We start from the raw sequence: 21650 nt of genomic DNA, 5'->3' as shown, positions 1-21650 counted from the left end.
TTTATGGGAACCATTTTGCATTTAACAATTAGTCTGCAGGTGGCTCAGGGGCTATTGTAGGGCCAGGGTCATTGGAGCGGGCCAAAGAGGAGGTCGTTGGGCCAGGGTCGTATGGGCGCAATCCATGCCCTCACCCCGCGTGCGCTGGAGAGAATTTTTGTTCATTACAAGTCAGTTTTAGGAAGCTAGTTTTACCCAGATGCTCTGTAAAGGGTGGGAAGCATGAAAGGTAGTTGGATGGAGTGAGTAGATTTGTCACTCTTGCTACAAGTAAATATTCAGCGAGACAAAGTGACTACAATGACAGAAGTAAAACATATAACAACTTTATATACGTCGTATATATATGATACATTTCGGCGTCTACATTCTATTCGTTTCATGTTCATGATTTTTCTTTGAATCTGATGCTACTTTATGATTTGAGCTATAACTTCCGAAAGAGGGGTCTGATATAAGAACTGATCATGTCCCAAAGTGAGAACTTGGATGCAAAGAACCGAACATTTACTGACTTTTTTGATCCATCTCTCACAAATTCCAGGTCCCTGGCAATGTTGTTCTGCGTACCTTCTGGGACATCAATCAAAGGCAATGCAACTAAACCCCGAGTCTCTAGGTTTTTGATCCACCCGCGTAATAAGTAATTCACAACCTGCATTACGATGACAATTAGTCTTCTAAGAACGAAAAAACAAGATAGGACTCATCAAACAGGATATCCAAAAATCCAATCGAAAGTGCTCCAACGGAAAGCTGATAGTGAACATGGTTTATACATGCATTCTCTTCTTCAAAAAATCACACCAATCGACTTTGCTGAATCTCTCAACTTAGATGAATGAAATATCTATATATCTATTTTCATGATTGCAGTACAAGAAAAATTTACAAATAATTAACAAGAGTTACTCTTGCTGTGTAAGAAACTTTTACACAAAAAAGGTCGTACCCAGTGCACAAGGCTTCCGCTTTACGCAGGGTCAGGAAGAGGTGAATGTCGGCTAGCCTTACCCCCATTTTATGGAGAGGCTGCTCCCAAGTCTCGAACCCGAGACCTACCGCTCATGGGCGAAGGCACTTGCCATCGCAAAAAATACACAAGATTTACTTTCCTACCTTACTGACCTAAAATACACAAACTTTTAATGTGTACCCAAATTAAAGCATAGATAACAGCGATAATATATGCCAACTATTCCTGCAATAGCAAATATTCAACACGCGTAAAAGGATAGTTCTGTGCTGATTAGTGAAATGCTGCTTACCTCAGGAACTTCATCGTGAGGGCAGTGGCCAGCTGGACTGATCTCGTAATATGGAGCTTCAGGCACTTGTTGCTTCACCTGAAGGCCCCAAATAGGTTTCACCCATGGATCTTCTTTTCCATACATAAGACAAATCGGTGTGTTGTTCATTTGACATCTACAGAAAAAATGTACTGGTGCTTCTCACTTAACTTGGACCAGAAAAACGAAAGCACATACAAAATTGTCTGCATGCCTATACGTTATAACCCTTTGTATTGTCTACCTGGACAAAGCCTCCTTAAAGGATAATTTTCCTTGAGGAGCAAGCATAATTGAGGCCAATGATGCAGCAGCGGCTGGATGCTCTGATGTCTCAAGTATACGGGAAAATACTTTGTCAACGTTTGTTGAATGATCTGCATAAACTTGTTTGAGTACCTCCGCTATACTCTGAGGATCGCTAATTTTTTGCCAACTGAAACCAATGAAGCAAACTCAAACAATTTTAACTCGATTGCCAGTAAATATGGAAAGATAAATTGCAGCATCCATATGCAAAGCTCCTATGTCAAAGATGTTTTACAGCCTATCATTTACTGATCTAAAACATACTAAATTACAAACTGAATTGTAAGACATATCTTAAAGAATTATGCCAGCTATAAGAACTTACAGTATTTCTGTGAGCTTTCTCACACTGGCAGGTAACGGAAATGATCCTGCTGATGGGAATATTTTTGCTAGTCTTGGAGATCTTATAGGGTTAGGTAGAAATCCCCAGAAAGGAGTTGCATTCAGCAATGTAACGCCTTTCACCAAATGAGGGTTACATGCGGCAAAATACAAAGCAACAAATCCTCCTAGCGAGTTCCCCGCAATATAGACAGGTTCACCAATTACCTGCAAGAAAAATGGTTGCTTTTATATTGCTCATGAGTAGACAGTCAAGGAAGTGATGAAGAGAGCTACTTCTCATAAAGAAAAAACTAAAATTAGATGATATTTCCCTGGCAAAAAAGTATTAAGTCATAGCAAACTCAAGCAAATGAACCATGTAAAATGCTCAAATTAGCATGAACACTAATGGACAGAGAAGAAAGGAAATAGACCAAGTTATCAAAAATGCTTCCCAAACTTTAACAAACAGAAGATCCATGAGCTACAATATCGTTATTATCTACTAAAAAGAACCTATAAATATGATTCTTTGTATCCATCAAATAATGGAACAAGGAAATAGCTTTAATGCTATAGTGTACCTCTTCTATGAAGTAACGAACTTGATCCTGCCATAAATCAATAGAGTAGACAAGCTCGCTTGCCCATGGTTCGGTTTTTTCTCCAAAACCCCACGCTGTATCTTGCCTGTCGGACATACCTTCTTCGTTAATACGAGGAGCAGGGTCTTCAAATGGCAATGACCTACCCTGCCCAAGAAAATCAATTGCCCATACTCTAAAATCACGCCCCAAATCTTTCAGTTGCTTCTCATAGTGAAAAGAGCCAACCCCAAAACCAGGAAGAAACAATACTGGAGGGGATCCCAAGTTATCGCATCCGGCTTTCTCATAATGCACATTGAATTTGGGCTTCCATTCCCAAAAGCAACTACTTATTGGGGCACCAAATTCGCCTTTGGGTTCGTCAGGTAGACCAGGAATCAAAACCTTAGTAACAGATTCCCCCGTTTCTGAAACATTTGCATCCTCAGCCGTGCCAATTACATAGCCATCCGAGCTTCCACTAGATAAAATCGGACCAACATGCTTGAAGCTTTCACTGGTGTTGGGTAACCCAATACCTCCCTGACGATTTAGCTGCTTCAAGAAAGACTGATCTAAACCATGACACTTCAACAACCTACTTCTGGAATCAAATCGAACACCATAAACTCTTTTTCTCCTAAAATCTGGGAACCCGGAGCGATGTAAATTTGAGCATTTCTCGACTAATCTTGCCCTTAAACTTACAGCATCACAGCATGGTGCAGAACTGTATGAGAGTATTTCCATAACCAGAAAATGTATTCTGCAAACATCAACCAAATCAACGATTCAGAAACGGCTGAACTTTACCCTCTATTCCACATAAGAAAAATACAGAAAACAAAAACTAGTAAGTTACAAATACTTTGCAAAATTAGGAAAAAAAAGCAATAAATCATGATATATATCTTGTGAAACTACAAGAAATTGGAGAACATAAAATCCCTATATTACAATTTCAAACAAAAGAGTATTTAACTGAATAATAGCACAGGAAAAATAATTAATTTACCAATCCTTAACAAAAATTAACACCCCAAAACAGCTAACTAAAAGATCAAGCAAAATTAGCTTTCCTGGGTAAAGAGAAATCGTAAAGAACAACAATTTTCATATTTTTTTTTAATAGTTCGGGTTACCTTCAAAGTGAGCAGAGAAGTGTCATTAGAGTTGCGACGCCATATATGCTCTGTCTTCTCCAACTATTAGGAGATTCGGCCAAAATCTAGTGAGGGAGAGAGACAAAGATAGCGCGGTTGCTTAAACGCTTCTTCTTCCTTTTGAAGCCAAGTAAAATACGAGCTTTTAAAATTGTTGTCCTATATTCTTCCCCTGGATATAGGAAAGCTCACTTACCAAAAAACATGCCCTATTAACGTATGTTTTTCGTACAAGTTTTATGGTCAAAATTGTGTAATTTTTTTATTTTTATTTGGAGATTGTTTCCACAAAAATATTATTCAATTTAGAGATCGTTTAACTATTTAAATATATGAAATAAATCGATTGTGTGAGTACCAAGTAATAGATTTATGATGAATCGTTCATTTATTTGTCACATATAGATGACTAAACAACATGTAATTCGAATAGTATTTTTGTAAAAATGATCTTTAAATGAAAATTAAAAAATTAAACGGTTCCAATTGTAGAGTTTATACTGGAAATATATGTTATTCACAAAAGCATTCCCAATAAATGCAAGTATTATTAAAAAAAATTATATTTTCTCCAAAATCGAGCTTGCCCAAAACAAACGTTGTTTTTTTTTTAAGATAAATTTGAACTATATTATTACTAATTTATTATGAGATTAATTTCATTCTTTCTCTTTTAGTGTAGATAATTTCGTTTGTTAAAAAAAAATCAAAAACAAAAAACAAGGGAAGCAAGAAGAAAATGTAAAGAAGATAAGAGTGTAGAAACTCTCCGAACTTGTTCGTCCTTTCCAAATCGCTGTCCCCACTGCATGGGAACTGAATACCTAACATCAATCTCATTGGTTCAACTAGATTCTTAAGAGCTATGCTTCTCTGCGACCGAAATAGGTTTCAACAACTACACTACTCACTGTTCAGTGGGGCCAAACACGGCAGTGGCTTCTCCCTAAGCCCTCGATCATTGTCACAGGGTTCTAATGTGCTAACGTGTTTTGAAATGGTGATGACACGTGTCCGCCTGTAACGCGTATGAAATATTTGCATTCGCAGCAGAGCGCAACCCGAAGCGAGCTAGCTATATCGTTACGCAAAGGCGAGGATTCAGGGTTTGGTGTTGCTTGACACGTCTAAGTTTGAAATGGTGTTCTGTTCAATGTTGTTTTCAGTTTAGTTTGGAGAATAATATTTTCAGTAACCACTCTTGCTTTCGCTCAATTAATTTTGAATACGTGTTTAGTTTGTGTTTGTGATTTGAATTATTTGGACACGTTTTCAAATCTAATTGGATTAAAACAGAAAAAATTCAACAGCCAAGTATTGTTTTAATTTGAACTAGTAAAAAAGACTGCAATCGTACTTCCAATTGTTATTTACGATCTCGAAAATGATGTCTTTTGTCTACACGGTGAATATCTTAATCAACTACAAGCAATGGAAATAACAACTACTTAGATTCGTCAGTAATCTTTGGCCTCGGACCACATCCAAGGCTTGCATGTAATGTCATGGTTGAGTATCGTGGAAGGCTAAATATTAAAGGTGAAGAAAGTTAAGGTTTCATTTTAAAATTAATTGGTAATATTGGGTGTAATCCAATCTTTTACAAGCCCTTAGAAGGTTTTCCCTTTCACTGATGTGACTATTTTATTTTCACATCCTCAACACATCTCAAGCCAAAGGCATGGACAACACAAATTGGATGACATGTAGCACATGTAGTTATTGGGCTTTTCAAGCCAAACATATGGAGAATACGAATTGGGTGATGTGGAACGCGCTTTGCCGTTGGGCCTCACACTTGGGTCAACTGCTCTAGTACCATAAAAAAAGTTGGGACTCTACCATAAAATCGACAATATAAGGAGTAACTCAAGTCACTGCAAAGTTACATAGTTAGCATGCACTACACTTTTTTACCGATGTGAAACTCTTTTGCTTTCATATCCTCACCGAAAGCTTGGAGACTATTTTCGGGTCAAACATCATATAATATATCGTTCTAGAGTTAATTTTCTATACAAAATAAAAAACACTAGCCGAAAAAACTGAAAGATAACTACATTTGCTCGCCAGTGTGGCAAAAAAGACGTTGTGGGGGTATTGTCGAAGTAGATACTGACGGAATCATCTTCTACGTCATCAAAATCATCAGAGACGTTGGGGTCATCTTGGTATGTGCCAAAATTGTCAAGGTCATTGATTTAAGATCTAGGAAGGTCTGAATATGAGTCTGAGTCTAAGTTAGATTTAAACTTGGGTACTTGAAGAATTGTCATTAGTTATGCCAAGAGTTGGGAAAATGATGGTCGTTGATCGAAATTGTCGCACAAAAATTTATATTTGTTTTTATTTCTCGATATTAAGGTCTACTGTTCGAGCAAAGCAAAATTTTTAAGATATTTGTTCTCAAACTGTGCCAAAATTAAGTATTTGCAAAATTCCTAAATACGTATTTTTTCTCCCTTTGACTTATATATAGTGTACATAAGTCTATATATATAATGTACATAACCCTCTATGTTTCTCAAACCCATCTATTTACTCTCATTTCAATATTGACTCGTGAGTTTGGGTGTGGTTGTGGTGGGTCGAAATCGCGTTTTACGACTTAGATCTCATGTGGACAATGCACTACTCGACAATTTTTGCAGCTAACTCAACTTCCACACCCATATTCGAGTTGGAATCAGATTGCTTGGGCCATGAATGTTGCGGATTTGTATTGATACAGGGTATTCTTAGACCATGGTCAAGATTTGTGGTCGAATCACTTTCCATTCCCAGATTAGTGACAGGTGAACCTTGATTGACTCGTGACTATCGCAGATTTAGTGAGGTTATAGATGTTCGGGACGAGCGTGCCATGTTTTATTATTATGGAGATGAGTCAACAGTGGTTTCTTTTTCGGCTTACTTATTTTTGTGTATATTTGTACCGCCTAGAAGTTTGTGTGACCTCGCTTTTTAGCGATGATTTTGTGATCCTCGATTCTAAATATGTCAACATTAATCTATTGTGGCAGATTTGCACATTTTGTTCTTGTGTGTTCTTTGTTTATTGTGGTCTGCCATGTAGGAGATTTGTTATGCTTGTTTGTTTTGTGCTTATTCTTTTCAGACCAGATCAAGAATTTGGTCACCGAGAAAAATATACTTCAATGGCACCTTTTTGTAATATGTTTATACTATTAAATAAAAATAGATCAGGTGTATGACCCTAATAACTCTCATCAATATCGATTTATTTTGTACATTTCACAAAATTAAAAGAGAGTAGTGTTAACTTTTATTATTTGTATTTGAAATTCCAATAACCCAAAATACCAGCAACACCCAACTGTTGAATCCCCATCACCCAACGACTTCCGCATTGCCAAAGCTCCCAAATCGCGTCGCGGGACTCGCCGCCAAGCCAGCTTCCTACTCTCTCTCTCTCTCTCTCTCTCTCTCTCTCTCTCTCTCACTTTGACTAAATCCAACCAACGGAGAGAAAATCTCTAATTCTAATCATCGACATTCAGTTCAATTCAAATATAGGGCTTCGATTTACGTCCAATTGCAGACTATCATTCAATCACTATCTAATGCTTGCTTTACACTCATTGTAACTATCTATTGCTTGGATCTTCAAAGCATGAGTTTAAGGGGATGATAAAGTATATGAATTAATGAATGAGATTGTGCCACTTGTCATAAGATTAGAAGTTATGTTAGTTAATTAGTTGAGATTACTTTTTATAAATAGGAACTTTCATGTATTACTTGCTCATTAAGAAATATATATGCAATGATACATATTTTCTCTCATCTTCTTCTCTTTGTACTAAAACTATTCTTCCTCGTTATACACTCCAAGATCCTCATACTATATAAAATCAATTAGTAATATGGGTGTAGCCTAATCTCTTATAAGCCCTTAGAAGCTTTTTCCTTTCACTGATGTAACTATTTTACCTTCGCATCCACACAGGCATGGATAATACGAATTTGATGACGTGAAGCACACGTCGCTGTTGGGCTTTTCAAGCCAAACGCGTGGAGAGTATGAACTAGGGATGTGGAAGGCGTGTCGCCGTTGGGCTTCACACGTGGGTCAATTGGTGTAATACCATGAAAAAATTAGGGCCTTACCATAAAATCAATTGATAATATGAAGAATAGCTTCCTCTTATAAACCTTTGCAAGGATTCTTCTTTCATCGATGTGAGACTCTTTTACTTTCACACCAGGCTTGGAGACTATCTTTACTCCAGTCACTACAAAGTTACATAGTTAGCATTCGCTACACTTGTCTTGGAAGGTTACGCAGTATACTAGAAAATTTCCAGGTCAAACATCATCTGATATGTCGTTCTAGAGTTAATTTTCTATACAAGATAAAAAACAATGGCCCAAAAAACTGAAAGATAAGTACATTGCTCGCCATTGTGGCAATAAAGACGTTGCAGGGGTATTGTCGAAGTCATCTTTGGTAATGTCGAAGTAGGTACTGACGGAATCATCTTCTAGGTCATCAAGATCATCAGAGACGTTGGGGTCATCTTGGTATGTGCTAAAATTGTCAAGGTCATTTATGTCATCGGGGTCACGATTGAATTTAAGATCTAGGAAGGTCTGTGTTGAAAAGTAAACTGCTTACTAATTTCAAGTTAGTAAATGATTTACTTATCTATTTTATCTTTGTTCTATTGAGTAGCTGTTTTATGATGTGATAACTTGTGCTTATATGCCAAGTGTATGGTCTTAGATTAGGACTCTTTTTCAATGGCTCATATGCTTTGTTCTGCCATGTGTCAAAATCACATTGGCTCATGTAATTGAACGGTTATGATGTCTGATGTAAAAGAAAGGAATGAATATGAATGAAATGTTGCTCTCTGCAGTATAGTAGAGTTGCAGTTGTGAAAAACCTTGCCTCTCACTCTCTCTGTCTTTTCAGCTCCCTCTAAAATCCAATTCCTGTATATATCAGCTTACTAAAAACTTAACATGGTATCTAGAGCTTAGGTTCTATCTGGAATCGGGGCGTAAGATCTGTGAGTGCTGTGCTCGGAAATCCAACGTGAAATTTCCGACTCAGTTTGTCGATTCAAGTCTCAAATGGCTGGATCTGGTGGTAGTGATCTTCGGGCTCCAATATTCAATGGTGACAACTATGAATTTTGGAAGATTCGAATGAGAACTATTTTCAAATCACATGGAATCTGGGATTTAGTTGAAAAGGGGTTTGAAATTTCAGAATCGAAGGATAAGAAGATTGGAGATGAAGGCTCATCGGAGTCGGAGAGAGTTTCTCTGAGCGACAAGCTAATGAAGGATGCTAAGGCAGTGGGTATAATCCAATGAGCTGTCTCAGATTACATCTTTCCCAGAATCTCAAACGAAGAAACCTCAAAGGGTGCTTGGGATATCCTATATCAGGAATTTCATGGTGATAAGCAAGTGAGATCCATCAAGTTGCAGGGTCTACGCCGTGATTTCGAGTACACAAGGATGAGGGATGATGAAACTCTGTCTATGTATCTCACTCGTCTTCTCGAGTTGGTAAATCAGATGAAGGGTTATGGGGAAGATTTACCCAGAGAGCGATTAGTTCAGAAATTGCTCATAAGCTTAACTAAGGAGTTTGATCCTGTTTGTTATGTAATTGAACAAACTAAGGATATTGAAACTATTGAGGTACAAGAGGTGATTGCAGCATTAAGAGGGTTTGCATAACGCCTTGATAGGCATGCTGAGAGTACCATTGAAAGAGCTTTCAGTACTCTGAATCTGAATTCGAAAGGAACCCAACCAAATCTCTCGTTTGGTAATTCTAAACCAAAGAAGGATTGGAAATCAAAAGGAAAGAAATGGGATCCTAAACCTCAGAATCTTGCTAATCGAGGTGGCAAATATGATCAAGGAGGAAAATCTGATCAGTCTAAGGGAAAATGCAAGCATTGTGATAAACTGCACTATGGTGAGTGCTGGTTTAAAGGGAAGTCGAAATGTCATGGATGCAATCATTTCGGTCATTTCATCAAGGATTGTGATCAACCAAACAAGTCTGGAAAACTTGTAAACTATGCGAATCAGGTAATAGAATCTGCAACCATGTTTTATGCCTGCCATTCTGCTACTATTGGAAGAAGTATGAATATATGGTATGTAGATAGTGCATGTAGCAATCATATGACCTCCCATGAATCCTTGCTTATTGATGTTGATAAGAATGTGAAGTGTAGAGTTAAAACGGGCACTGGAGATTTAGTGCAGTCAATAGGCAAAGGCACATTGGTGATTGAGATGAAAGGTGTGACTAGGTATATTAAAGAAGTTATGATTGTACCTGGATTGGATGAAAACTTATTGAGTGTAGGGCAGATGGTAGAACATGGACATTGGCTTGTGTTTGGTGATTACATGGTTGATATTTATGGAGATAGACAGATGGAAGATCTGATTGCAAGTGTTCCAATGAAAGGAAATAGATGCTTTCCATTAAGTTTGGAATATGTTAATCCTCACATGGCTAATAGAGCAACTGTTGAAGAGTCATCTCAGTTGTGGCATAGAAGATATGGACATCTAAACTACATTAGTTTGATGCTTCTGCAAGAGAAGGAAATGGTGCAGGGCTTACCTAGACTACAAGTCTCTGAGCATGTTTGCTCTGGATGTGCTACAGGAAAGGGTCATAGGGAATCATTTGACAAGGGAAAAGTTTGGAGGGCATCACAACCTCTAGAACTTATTCATTCTGATATATGCGGCCCAATGCAGATAACTACTTTAGGAGGCAACAAATTCTTTCTCACATTTATTGATGACCACACTAGGATGTGTTGGGTATTTTTCTTGCAACACAAGTCTCAAGTCTTCAACATTTTCAAAAGGTTTAAATCCATGGTTGAGCTACAGAGTGGCTATCAAATCAAGAAACTCAGAAGTGATAGGGGTGGATAATATACATCTCTAGAGTTTTCAAGGTTCTGTGAAGATATGGGATTAGAAAGGCAATTGACTGTTGCCTACTCTCCGCAACAAAATGGTGTTGCAGAGAGAAAGAATAGGACAATAATTGAAATGGCAAGAACTATGATGATTGAAAAGAAGATTCCCTTGAAGTTTTAGGCTGAAGCTGTCAACACAGCTGTGTATCTGCAAAACCGATGTCCAACAAGTGCTCTGAACAACATAACTCCATTTGAGGCATTTAGTGGGAGGAAGCCAGGTGTCAAACATTTGAAGATATTTGGTTCCATGTGTTATATTCACATTCCTTCACAGAAAAGACACAAACTGGAGGAAACTGGTGAGAAGGGAGTATTCGTTGGATATGGAAATTGTGAAAAAGGATATAGAATCTTCAACTTGAGAACTCAAAAGGTTGAACTATCAAAAAGTGTAATCTTTGATGAGAAAGTAATATGGGACTGGGAAACTAATGAATCAGTTCAAGTTCCTAGTCCTTGGAATGATGAAAGAAGCTCAAGGATATCTGAATTTGATCCAGATTCAAGTGATTCACCTCAGTCAATGCAGTCTCCTCTAAGATCACAATCAACTGGAGATCTGCAAGCATCTCAAGAACCTGGTTCACTTGGTTCTCCAGTTCCAATCTCTGGAAGTTATGATCATACTCCATAAAAATGGAAGAGTTTGAGTGAAGTATATGCTCAATGCAACATGAGCATCATTGAACCTGAAGATTTCAGTGAGGCAGTCAAAGATGATGCTTGGAAAAAGGCTATGACAGAAGAAATATTGATGATTGAAAAGAATTCCACGTGGGAATTAGTTGACAGACCTAGTAGTAAACCTGTTGTGGGTGTGAAGTGGGTATACAAAACAAAGCTGAATCTTGATGGCTCCATTCAAAAACACAAGGCAAGACTTGTAGCCAAAGGTTACACACAGAAACCAGGGATTGATTTTAATGAAACCTTTGCTCCATTGGCAAGGTTAGATACTATTAGAACACTCATTGCACTAGCTGCACTGAAAGGTTGGAAACTGTGGCAATTAGATGTTAAATCAACCTTCCTGAATGGTGTTCTTGAGGAGGAGGTATATGTTGATCAACCTGATGGTTTTATGATTAAAGGGGCTGAATACAAGGTTTATAGGATGAGAAAGGCTCTTTATGGTCTAAAACAAGCACCAAGGGCCTGGTACAGTGAAATAGACACATATTTAATTCACTGTGGATTTCACAAAAGCTCAAGTGAAGCAACTTTATATGTGAGAAGCAAGGAAGGTGTTGGTACCTTGATCGTGTCAATCTATGTTGATGACATTGTGTACACAGGGAGCAATGCAGAAATGATGGAAGAATTCAAAGCTAAAATGATGTGCAAATATGAGATGTCAGATTTGGGTTTACTTCATCACTTTCTTGGAATGAGGGTAACTCAAACTGAAGGGAGTATATTTATACATCAGAAAAAATATGCTCTAACTCTTTTGGATAAATTTGGGCTCAAAGATTGCAAACCAGTGAGCACTCCATTGGTTGCAACTGATAAACTGAGAAGAGAAGATGGAAGTGAACCTGCAGATGAGTGTGAGTATAGGAAAATAGTTGGAAGTCTTTTGTATTTAACAGCAACTAGACCAGATATTATGTTCTCTGCTAGTGTACTTGCACGATTTATGCACAAGCCTACCAAGAAACATTATGGAGCTGCTAAACGAGTCATAAGGTACATTCAAGGAACAATTAACTTTGGAATTGAATATTTGAATGGAAAATCTGCTTTGCTGATTGGATATTGCGATAGTGACTGGAGTGGATCTGAGGAGGATATGAAAAGCACCTCAGGGTATGCTTTTTCATTTGGAAGTGGGGCATTCTCATGGGCTTCAGTCAAGCAGCATAGTGTAGCTCTTTCAATTGCAGAAGTAGAGTAATTAGTGCAGCTGAAGCAACATCTCAGGCCATTTGGCTTAGGTTTGTGCTCAAGGACTTTGGAGAAGAGCAAGCTGTAGCAACATCGCAATTCTGTGACAACACTTCAGCTATAGCTATGTCTAAGAATCCTGTGTTTCATCAAAGAACCAAGCATATTGGCAGGAAGTTTCACTTTATTTGAGATGCAATTCAAGAAGGTACCATTGATCTGATTTACTGCAAGAGTGAAGAACAAATTGCAGACATCTTTACCAAGGCTCTTCCCAAAGACAGATTCAACAACTTGAGAAGTTTACTGGGTGTGAAATCAGTTAACAATTTAGAAGGGAGTGTTGAAAAGTAAATTGCTTACTAATTTCAAGTTAGTAAATGATTTACTTATCTATTTTATCTTTGTTCTATTGAGTAGCTGTTTTATGATGTGATAACTTGTGCTCATATGCCAAGTGTATGGTCTTAGGTTAGGACTCTTTTTCAATGGCTCATATGCTTTGTTCTGCCATGTGTCAAAATCACATTGGCTCATGTAATTGAACGGTTATGATGTCTGATGTAAAAGAAAGGAATGAATATGAATGAAATGTTGCTCTCTGCAGTGTAGTAGAGTTGCAGTTGTGAAAAACCTTGCCTCTCACTCTCTCTGTCTTTTCAGCTCCCTCTAAAATCCAATTCCTGTATATATCAGCTTACTAAAAACTTAACAGTCTGAATATGAGTCTGAGTCTAAGTTAGATCTAAACTTGGGTACCTGAAGAATTGTCATTAGTTATGCCAAGAGTTGGGAAAAGAATGGTCGTCGGTGGTAATTGTGGCACAAAAATTTATATTTATTTTTATTTCTCGGTATTAAGGTCTATGGTTCGAGCAAAGCAAAATTTTTAAGATATTTGCTTTGAAATTGTGCCAGAATTAAGTATTTGCAGAAGTCCCGAATACGTATTTTTTCTCCCTTTGACCTATATATGGTGCACATAAGTCTGTATATATAATGTACGTAACTCTCTATGTTTCTCAAACCCATCTCTATGCTCTCATTTAGAGATTGACTCGTGAATTTGGGTCAGTGGTTGGTCGAAATAGGCTTTTACGGCTTAGATCTCATGGTGGCTGACCATGTGCTACTCGACAGTTTTTGTTGCTGACTCAACTTCCACACCCATATTCGAGTTGGAATCAGCTTGTTTGGGCCATTAATGTTGCGGATTTTATTGATACAGGATGTTCACGGACCATGGTCAAGATTTGTGGTCGAATCATTTTCCATGCCCAGATTAGTGACAGGTGAACCTTGATTGAGTTGTGACTATCGCAGATTTAGTGAGGTTGTAGATGGTCGAGATGAGCGTGCCCTATTTTATTATTGTGGAGAGGAGTCGACATTGGTTTCTTTTTCGGCTTACTTGTTTTTGTGTATATTTGTACTGCCTAGAGGTTTGTGTGGCCTCGTTTTTTAGCGATGACTATGTGATCCTCGATTCCGAATCTGTCAACAATAATCTATTGTAGCATATTTGCACCGTTAGTTCTTGTGTGTTCTTTGTTTATTGTGGTCTGCCACGTAGGAGATTTCTTATGCTTGTTTGTTGTGTGCTTATTCTTTTCAGATCAGATCAAGAATTTGGTCATCGAAAAAAATATACTTCGATGACACCTTCTTGTAATGTGTTTCTATTATTAAATAAAAATTGATCAGGTGGATGACCCTAATAACTCTCATAAATATTGATTTATTTTGTACATTTCGCAAAATTAAAAGAGAGTTAATACTGTTAAATTCTATTATTTGTATTTGAAATTCCAAAAACCCAAAATACGCAACACTCAACTGTCTAATCCCCATTACCCAGTGACTTCCGCATTGCCGAAGCCTCCAAACCGTGTCGCTGGACTCGCCGCTGAGCCAGCTTCCTACTCTCTCTCTCTTACACTTTGACTAAATCCAGCCAACGGAGAGAAAATCTCCGATTCTAATCATTGACATTCAGTTCAATTCAAATAGTAGGGCTTCAATTTACGTCCAATTGCAAATTATCATTCAATCACTATCTAATGCTTGTTTTAAACTCATTGTAACACTCTAATGCTTGGATCTTCAAAGCTTGAGTTAGAAGGGATGAAAAAGTATATGAATTGATGAGTGAGATTGTGCTACTTGTCATAAGATTAGAAGTTATTTTAGTTAACTAGTTGAGATTACTTTGTATAAATAGGAACTTTCATATATTACTTGCTCATTAAGAAATATATACACAAAGATACATATTTTCTCTCATCTTCTTCTCTTTGTATTAAAAATGTTCTTCCTTATTACACACTGCAAGATCTTCATACTATATAGGTTAACATCCAACACTCACATAGAACCTTATCAACCTAGTTAGGTAAACCCTAATCACATAGTCTGATAGAGTTTATGAAGAGATAAGTATGTGAAGGGATAAAACCAAAAACCACTACTAATTATCTTGCATGTTAAATATGCACAAAAACATAAAACTAGTCATGCGGCAAGCACCTATGCTAGGGTTTTGTGTAGACTCAGAATCATATGGGCTTTAACTAAAACCTAGTTAAGTTATTCATACAAATAAACCCACAACTAAATAGTGTTGTAAAATCGATGGTAGGTGCAGTAGAATAAATGAAACAAGACACAAAATTTACAAGGTTCCTCTACAGTCAGTGTGATTGGAGTACGTCCTCGGGGTAGCAGTGGTGCTTTCATTATAATTTGGAATAATAGGAGTACAAAGATAACTCTCTCTATTATCTCCCATCCTCTTCCTCTCCTTTCTCTCTTCCTTTCTCTTTCTCTCATCCTTTCTTCCTTCCTAACTCTCCTGTGAACTTTGTGGTTTCTGTCTCTCTATCATAGTCACCTTTTGTGCATAAGGTGTCTTGTATTTATATAGAGAGTAAGAGCATTGAAAGTTGCTGTACAGCTCACTCCCACTGATAAGATTCCCATTTGTCCTATTTGGTCTGAAGTGATTGGTACAGTCATCCATCACATTATTTAGTGGCTATCCATCAATTGTTACAACAAATAGCTCATTTTATACTACATTAATGCATAGGAGTGCAACTTAGGTTAGGCCAATCCAAACCCTCCCATGTCCAACCCAACTTTAAACCTGAACAAGCGGGTTTTTCGTTTTAGTTATAAACCCCCCCTCCCAACCCAACCCATTTCAACCTGTTCACTGATTGGGTTGAGTTGGGTTGATCATTTGCTCATCTATCCCCAATCCTACCTAACCCGACTAACGAAACCCAATCTAATCAGATTGTAACCCATATCAATTAATGCTTATACTACACCCAAGTGTGCCAAGTCCAAAAACCAACGCCCTTTCTAATAATTTTTTAATAAATCACCCTTTATAATTACTTAAGCTTTTACGAAATAAGAGGCTTTGATTAGTCAGCCTATATTTGTAGTCTCTAATCCTAAACCTTTATAGTAGATTGATTTATGGAATTAGAGTTAGCTTACTTGACTTAATTTTTTTAGGAATTCTTGGAAGTTAAGTTGTTACAAGATTAAACTTGAAAAAGTTGGGCAACCCAAACCCAACCCAAGTAAACCCGAGCCCAAATGAACTCAAATGAAACCCAACCCGAACCCGAGCCCGAGCCTGAATTGTAAAAGTTGGGTTAAGATTGGGTTGACCTTCCAGCCTGCCTAACCTGCCCGAGTTGCACCCCTATTAATGCATATGCATGACAACATGTGTAAATTCAGGGCCAGTCCAGCTTAGTGCGGGTTGGGCGACTGTTTGGGCCCAAAACAATTGGGGGCACCAAAATTATTTAGTTGTATATTCGTATATACTTTTATAAGAGTATAAATTCATAAAATTTGGTTAAATTACAATTAATTTACAAAGAAGTTTAACTAGCACTAGTGGTTTCGGTTCTTTAAAATTAACAAGAAACACAATGTGTGTTTATTTACCTTCCAATTTTTACGAATTTGTTACATAAGAGTATACCTTTATAAAATTTGGTCAAATGGTCAAGAAGTTCAACCAGAAGTGGTGGTTTATGTTGTTTAAAATTAACGAGGAGGTTTTGGGTTCAAAACACTAGTGCGTTTTTTTACTTTCCAGTTTTTACGAATTTCTTTTCAAAGTTTAATCAAAAGCAATGGTTTCTGTTGTTTAAAATTAACAAAATATCTTGAGTTCAAAATGCTATGTGCTTTTCTATTTTTTATTTTTTTCCATTTTTTTAATGAATTTATGTTTGGTTTTAATTTCTTTTAATTACTAGCTAGTTGCTCACACACCCCAATCTGGAAGGTTCACCTGGATTTTGAATCGAGTTGTGCTGGCCAACATCAGAAGGTGACAAAGCCATGGACTGTAATGATGTGGAATATGTGAATAAATTTAAACCTAAAAGTGCCTAAATGGAAGAGTGCACATGTGAGCGCGAATAAACCCATTTCACATGTGATGTCAGAGCATAAGTAAAGTATAGTAGAAGTAAAAGAGGAATTATACCATCAGGAGTATTCTCATAACAATGTTTTGCTAGAAATCCTCGTTGACACGAAAGCTCTGCCACTAAAAAAAATAAATCTTTGTAAAACCTTTTTGAAAATGTTATAACCTCTTGCCGTAAAACAAGTATAGTTTCCACATATAATATACTACATATAGTATGAAAACGTTTATTGTAAATAGTAATATCACCAGAATGCAACAATTCACGATATTCAGCATATAAACTGCATGACAATCGGTAATCATAATAACTCGAATGAACGAACATATAATATCGGATGCTCATCAACATATGCTGACACATGAGTTCATGTAGAGGTATTCTGACATAACAAGACTAGGTGTAATAATGATTTACGCTCTAGTACTACAATCACGTGAATACTGGCACTACGCTCATCACATATGAGTCCTAATTGCCTATAGCAATCTAGGTCAGGATTGGCACCTACAATGGATCCAAAGTGAGCGTTTGGTGCGATGTGAACATACACGTGAATGACTACTTCTGGCCTCAGACGAGTACTAACACCGGTGTAGCACACGATGAGCAGATAACATAAATATAGTTAAGCCACAATGATTCGATAGTTCTAGTCAACATATATTATTCATGGCTGCAAATATAATTAAGGCATCCCATAATAGTACGCATACCTATGCATCCCGCAAGATTCTAAATAATTTCATAATTCTCAACATTACGACCTTTCTTATAAACGTTAATTTAATTATGGCAATCACATAGAAAATTCATTATTAAATATGTATGTGAAAACTAACCAATATATAAGCTATATAAAAGAAAAGACCCACTCACAAATCATGTCGCCGGGTCGAACCCGTCTCGTGGCCATCGAAGATCCTTGTGATGCGTTTCACCTAGAAATGAAACCATTTACATAAATATATAACGCATTAACGTATATACGCGTTTTCGTACAAAGTATGGCTAATAAAGAAACTATTTTAAAATGGTCGAATTTCGGAAAACGGACGGCGGAATCGGGTTCGGCACATTGAGAAACCTAAGGAGGGACTTTGGGTTCCTTCATGCACCGCACAAGCCGACCACCCTCACGCATTCACGAGCGCCCACGCGCCTGTGAGTACAAACGTACTTGCTTTCTTCTTGAAGCACATGTTCGGCCTAATTTATGGCCTAACTTCTAGAGCAAATATCTAGCTCAATTCACCACCAAAATCAATGATACAAAAACCAATTTGAAGCTAGAAATGCAAGGAATCGGTCTATACCTATTGGAAGACCAATCATGATAGGTGTTGGCCGAGAAATTGGTTTGAAAGTGGTTAGATGACCATGGTTTTCATTTCCCAAAAAAACTTGAAAATTTCTACCCAATGTTACTGCGTTCCTAGCTTCACCAAGACGACATTCATGGTTAAGTAGGATTAGATCGAGCTATAAGAAAGGTTTAAGGAGTCTTGAAGCCTACCTTGGTTGTGGATAGAAAAAAACTCGCTGGAAAAAGTCAAACTCTATACAAACTCCTCCTCGGTTCGTACACACCCAGAGAGCTCAGTTCTCGAATGAAGGTTAGTAACTGTACTGTGGTGGTGGTTCGTGGTCAGAGGGATCGCTAGAGTGACAAGGTGGTGTGATGGTGTTATTGTTGCACCCTTTCGATGCAAGCAAATAAAGATGGAAGACTTTAAGATGAAAGAGTTTGAGAGTGTAGAAAGTAAGGTGAGGTGGTGATCTGAATTTTTGACTCTCGTTGGAGTGGCCACCATCGTAAGTGGCTGGTGGTGGTGGGTCGGTGCTTGCTGTTCCGGCGATGGTGGTATGGTGTGGCGTGGGCTCTCTACAATTGCAGAAAGAGAGATGTGAGAAGAAGCTAAGAGAAAGAGAGAGGTGAAGGTAAAGAAAAAGTGATTGAATGACAAATGAGAGATGGGCCGAGAAGGTGGGAGACATGGAAGAGAGGGAGAAATGGAGTATGGGCCCCATCGGCTCACAAAAAAACACACACAAAAAAAAAAAATCTCCCAACAGGAAATTACCAAATTGCCCTTCACGTTCGTAAGTCCGTAAAATCTTCATCGTAGCTCAAAACCCAATTCTGCTTGTGCCCACACGTTTATCTCGTCGTGTACTACACAAATACGTTAAAAGAATGGGTTGTACGTCCCTTTCAACGATGGTCAACAAAAGTTAACAATCCTTGCCTCAAGGGGCATTTTGGTAAATTCACACTTTAAAAATTTATAAAATTGTAAAATTAGGGACGGGTTATTACATTGCTATGTGGATGCAGTTTTTAGACATTCATTCCAATTCAAGTCTAACCTTCAACAAAGAGTAATGTGTAGACCAAATTTTTAGACCAAATTTTCAAATCATATGAAGTGTCACCAATAGGAAGTAAACACGTTAATCAACATTTAAGTAATAATTCAATTATCAACAATCACAACATATGGTTTACACAATTTAATTTAAAAATTTGGCATCCCTAGCATTAGCTTTCAAGAAATTAATGTATGTATGTCTTGACCAATACTATATTTAATTTAGTGCTCATTCATTACTTATACATATCAATTAAAGACTCAAAAATATGATTATCTTTTTAGTCTCATATTGACTAGGTTAGTTAATAAGAAAAAATAACTCATGAGTTATATAAAAATACTTTAAAAGTTTAGATAGAAGGAGAACAAAACTCATCATCTATCTACTTGTAAGCCCGAGTTCTTTTGGTTCCCTTATCTCAATACAAAATAAATTAGTTTTTCCATATTTCTAAATTATTGAGTTTGAAATGCTTTTCTAAGTATTATTTTTTCAAAGTCTTGCGTATGAAAACAAATAATTTTTCTTATATAAAGTTAAAGCACATTTTTAAGGTTGCCCCGGGCCTCAAAAATGTCAAGACCAGCCTTGTGCAGATGTTTTTGAAATTTCTTGAGGTTCTTGAACTACAAGAGGCAAACTTAAACTCAACGGTTACATACAAAATATACACAAGTCTAAATAAATTACAGAGACAAGCATTTTACTAGAAATTGCTTATTTACACTAGCTAACAAAATGTTATCAAGGACATGATATTAGTATTTGTATTTTTTTTGTCCGGCTCGCCTAAATGGATACAAACTAGAAACATGTTTTACTAGTTATATTATTACATTTTTTTTGTCAAAAGTTATATTATTACATTTGATAACAGAAACATTATAATAATCGAACAAAAAAAAAGTTTGTACTTGTATTTTTATTCGCGATATTTAATGTTTCTAGTGTTTGTATCTATTATAGTATATGTTTCTAGTGTTTGTTTCTCTTATAATATATTTCTAGTGTTTTATCCATTTACATAATATTAGTATAGTATTTATATTTTTTTCTACTATTTGTATCTATCATGTAAAGCTATCGTAGCATATCTGTTGCGATTGTGGTATATTAAATAGGCGTCTATCTCGCTCGAATGTTTCATGGACTTGAGTTTACGATCATACTGCTAAATTTTCATACATTTTCTCCTTTCGATCGGTTTTTGCAACAACACTACATTGTTCCAGGTAATAGAGTTTTCATGGAGAAGGTACGGCAATGGAGCAGTTGCATCCTTGGGGCATCAGCAGTGGCGGTGCTTGCTTTTCTCTTGTTCCTTCCTAATAATGGTGATTTTGAGAAGACGATTTCTGTAAGGAGATCTCTAAGGAGCAGGCATGGTAGTAGACGTTTTTGGAATTCAGATGCTACAACGGACTCATAACTTGGTGGAGCTAAACAATGGCCTTGTTCGACTCACTTTTTCTTTTACGGAAGGAGACGTGGTTGGAATCCAGTACAAGGGAATTGACAACTTGCTTGAAGTCAAAACTAACCCACAAGGAGGTTACTGGGATCTTAACGCCGGGAACTATGGTTATTACACTCTATATGGAACAAAATTTAAGATTGTTACAGCGACGCCAGACCAAATAGAGACATTATACCTATACTAAAACCCCAACGACGTTGTACTGTTCACGGACAGTGCGCGGACCAAAATGCCCCTCTATTCGTTTGTTAAGCCACTTTTTTGCCATCGTTTCTACAGTAAAATGACTTCCTTGCCCTCCTAGGCCATTCTTCTGTCATCGTGTTTAAAGCAACTGATGGCAGGCAAAAAATATATTAAAAAGTGTGAATTAAATCCGGCCACATGTTGTGTGGCACGACAAACTATAAAAATTTATAAAAAAAATTAGAGCAGGGAAAGAAAATGATTAAAAATGGTGAGGCCGGTTTGGTGCTCTTCTACACCACGTGTCCACCATCCATGACCGTGGAGCCTTTCTTTTTTTGAAAATTTTAACGAAAAACTCACGGTACTGTTCACTTTAACAAAAAAAATCACATTTTTACATTAAAAAGTCAAACTTGATAATATTCACTTTACCTTTATTTTGTCCTTATTATTAAAACTCAAAGTTTTCAAGATCTTTTCATAAGTTTTTTTTTTCTTTTAACTTGTTATTGGTTTTTTAAACCCACACACATGATATGTGGTACAGAAAAAGATAAACAAATGATAAAAAAATCGGTTGTAGGA

General features: G+C 37.1%; 1 protein-coding gene across 2 annotated transcripts; it reads right to left on the bottom strand.

The window, feature by feature from the left end:
* Positions 1–306: 306 nt before the first annotated feature.
* Positions 307–3884, bottom strand: LOC103420497 (pheophytinase, chloroplastic-like). 2 transcript variants are annotated; one of them, XM_029096419.2, is made up of 6 exons: positions 3655–3884; positions 2510–3278; positions 1924–2150; positions 1534–1725; positions 1269–1425; positions 307–655 (listed from the first exon to the last, which is right to left on the bottom strand). In XM_029096419.2, the coding sequence occupies exons 2-6, from the start codon at positions 3260–3262 to the stop codon at positions 428–430; spliced, it is 1557 nt and encodes a 518-aa protein (XP_028952252.1). In that variant the 5' UTR covers positions 3263–3278; positions 3655–3884; the 3' UTR covers positions 307–427. The 2 variants fall into 2 exon arrangements, with proteins under 2 accessions (XP_028952252.1, XP_070674007.1); XM_070817906.1 differs by having other exon boundaries at positions 2510–3328; positions 3655–3825.
* Between the last annotated feature and the right edge of the window lie 17766 nt (positions 3885–21650).

Source organism: Malus domestica, chromosome 02 (genome assembly GCF_042453785.1).
Source record: "Malus domestica chromosome 02, GDT2T_hap1".
NCBI classification, from domain to species: Eukaryota; Viridiplantae; Streptophyta; class Magnoliopsida; order Rosales; family Rosaceae; genus Malus; species Malus domestica.
The sequence above is the reverse complement of the archived record's forward strand: the minus strand, read 5'-3'. Positions and strand labels throughout refer to the sequence as shown.

Coding starts and splice junctions, on each gene's coding strand:
- LOC103420497 (XM_029096419.2), bottom strand. CDS start 3,262: ATGGAAATACTCTCATACAGTTCTGCACCATGCTGTGATGCTGTAAGT. Junction 1,426..1,533: donor TTTAAGGAGGCTTTGTCCAG/GTAGACAATACA, acceptor TTTTTTCTGTAG/ATGTCAAATGAACAACACAC. Junction 656..1,268: donor CTCACGATGAAGTTCCTGAG/GTAAGCAGCATT, acceptor ATCGTAATGCAG/GTTGTGAATTACTTATTACG.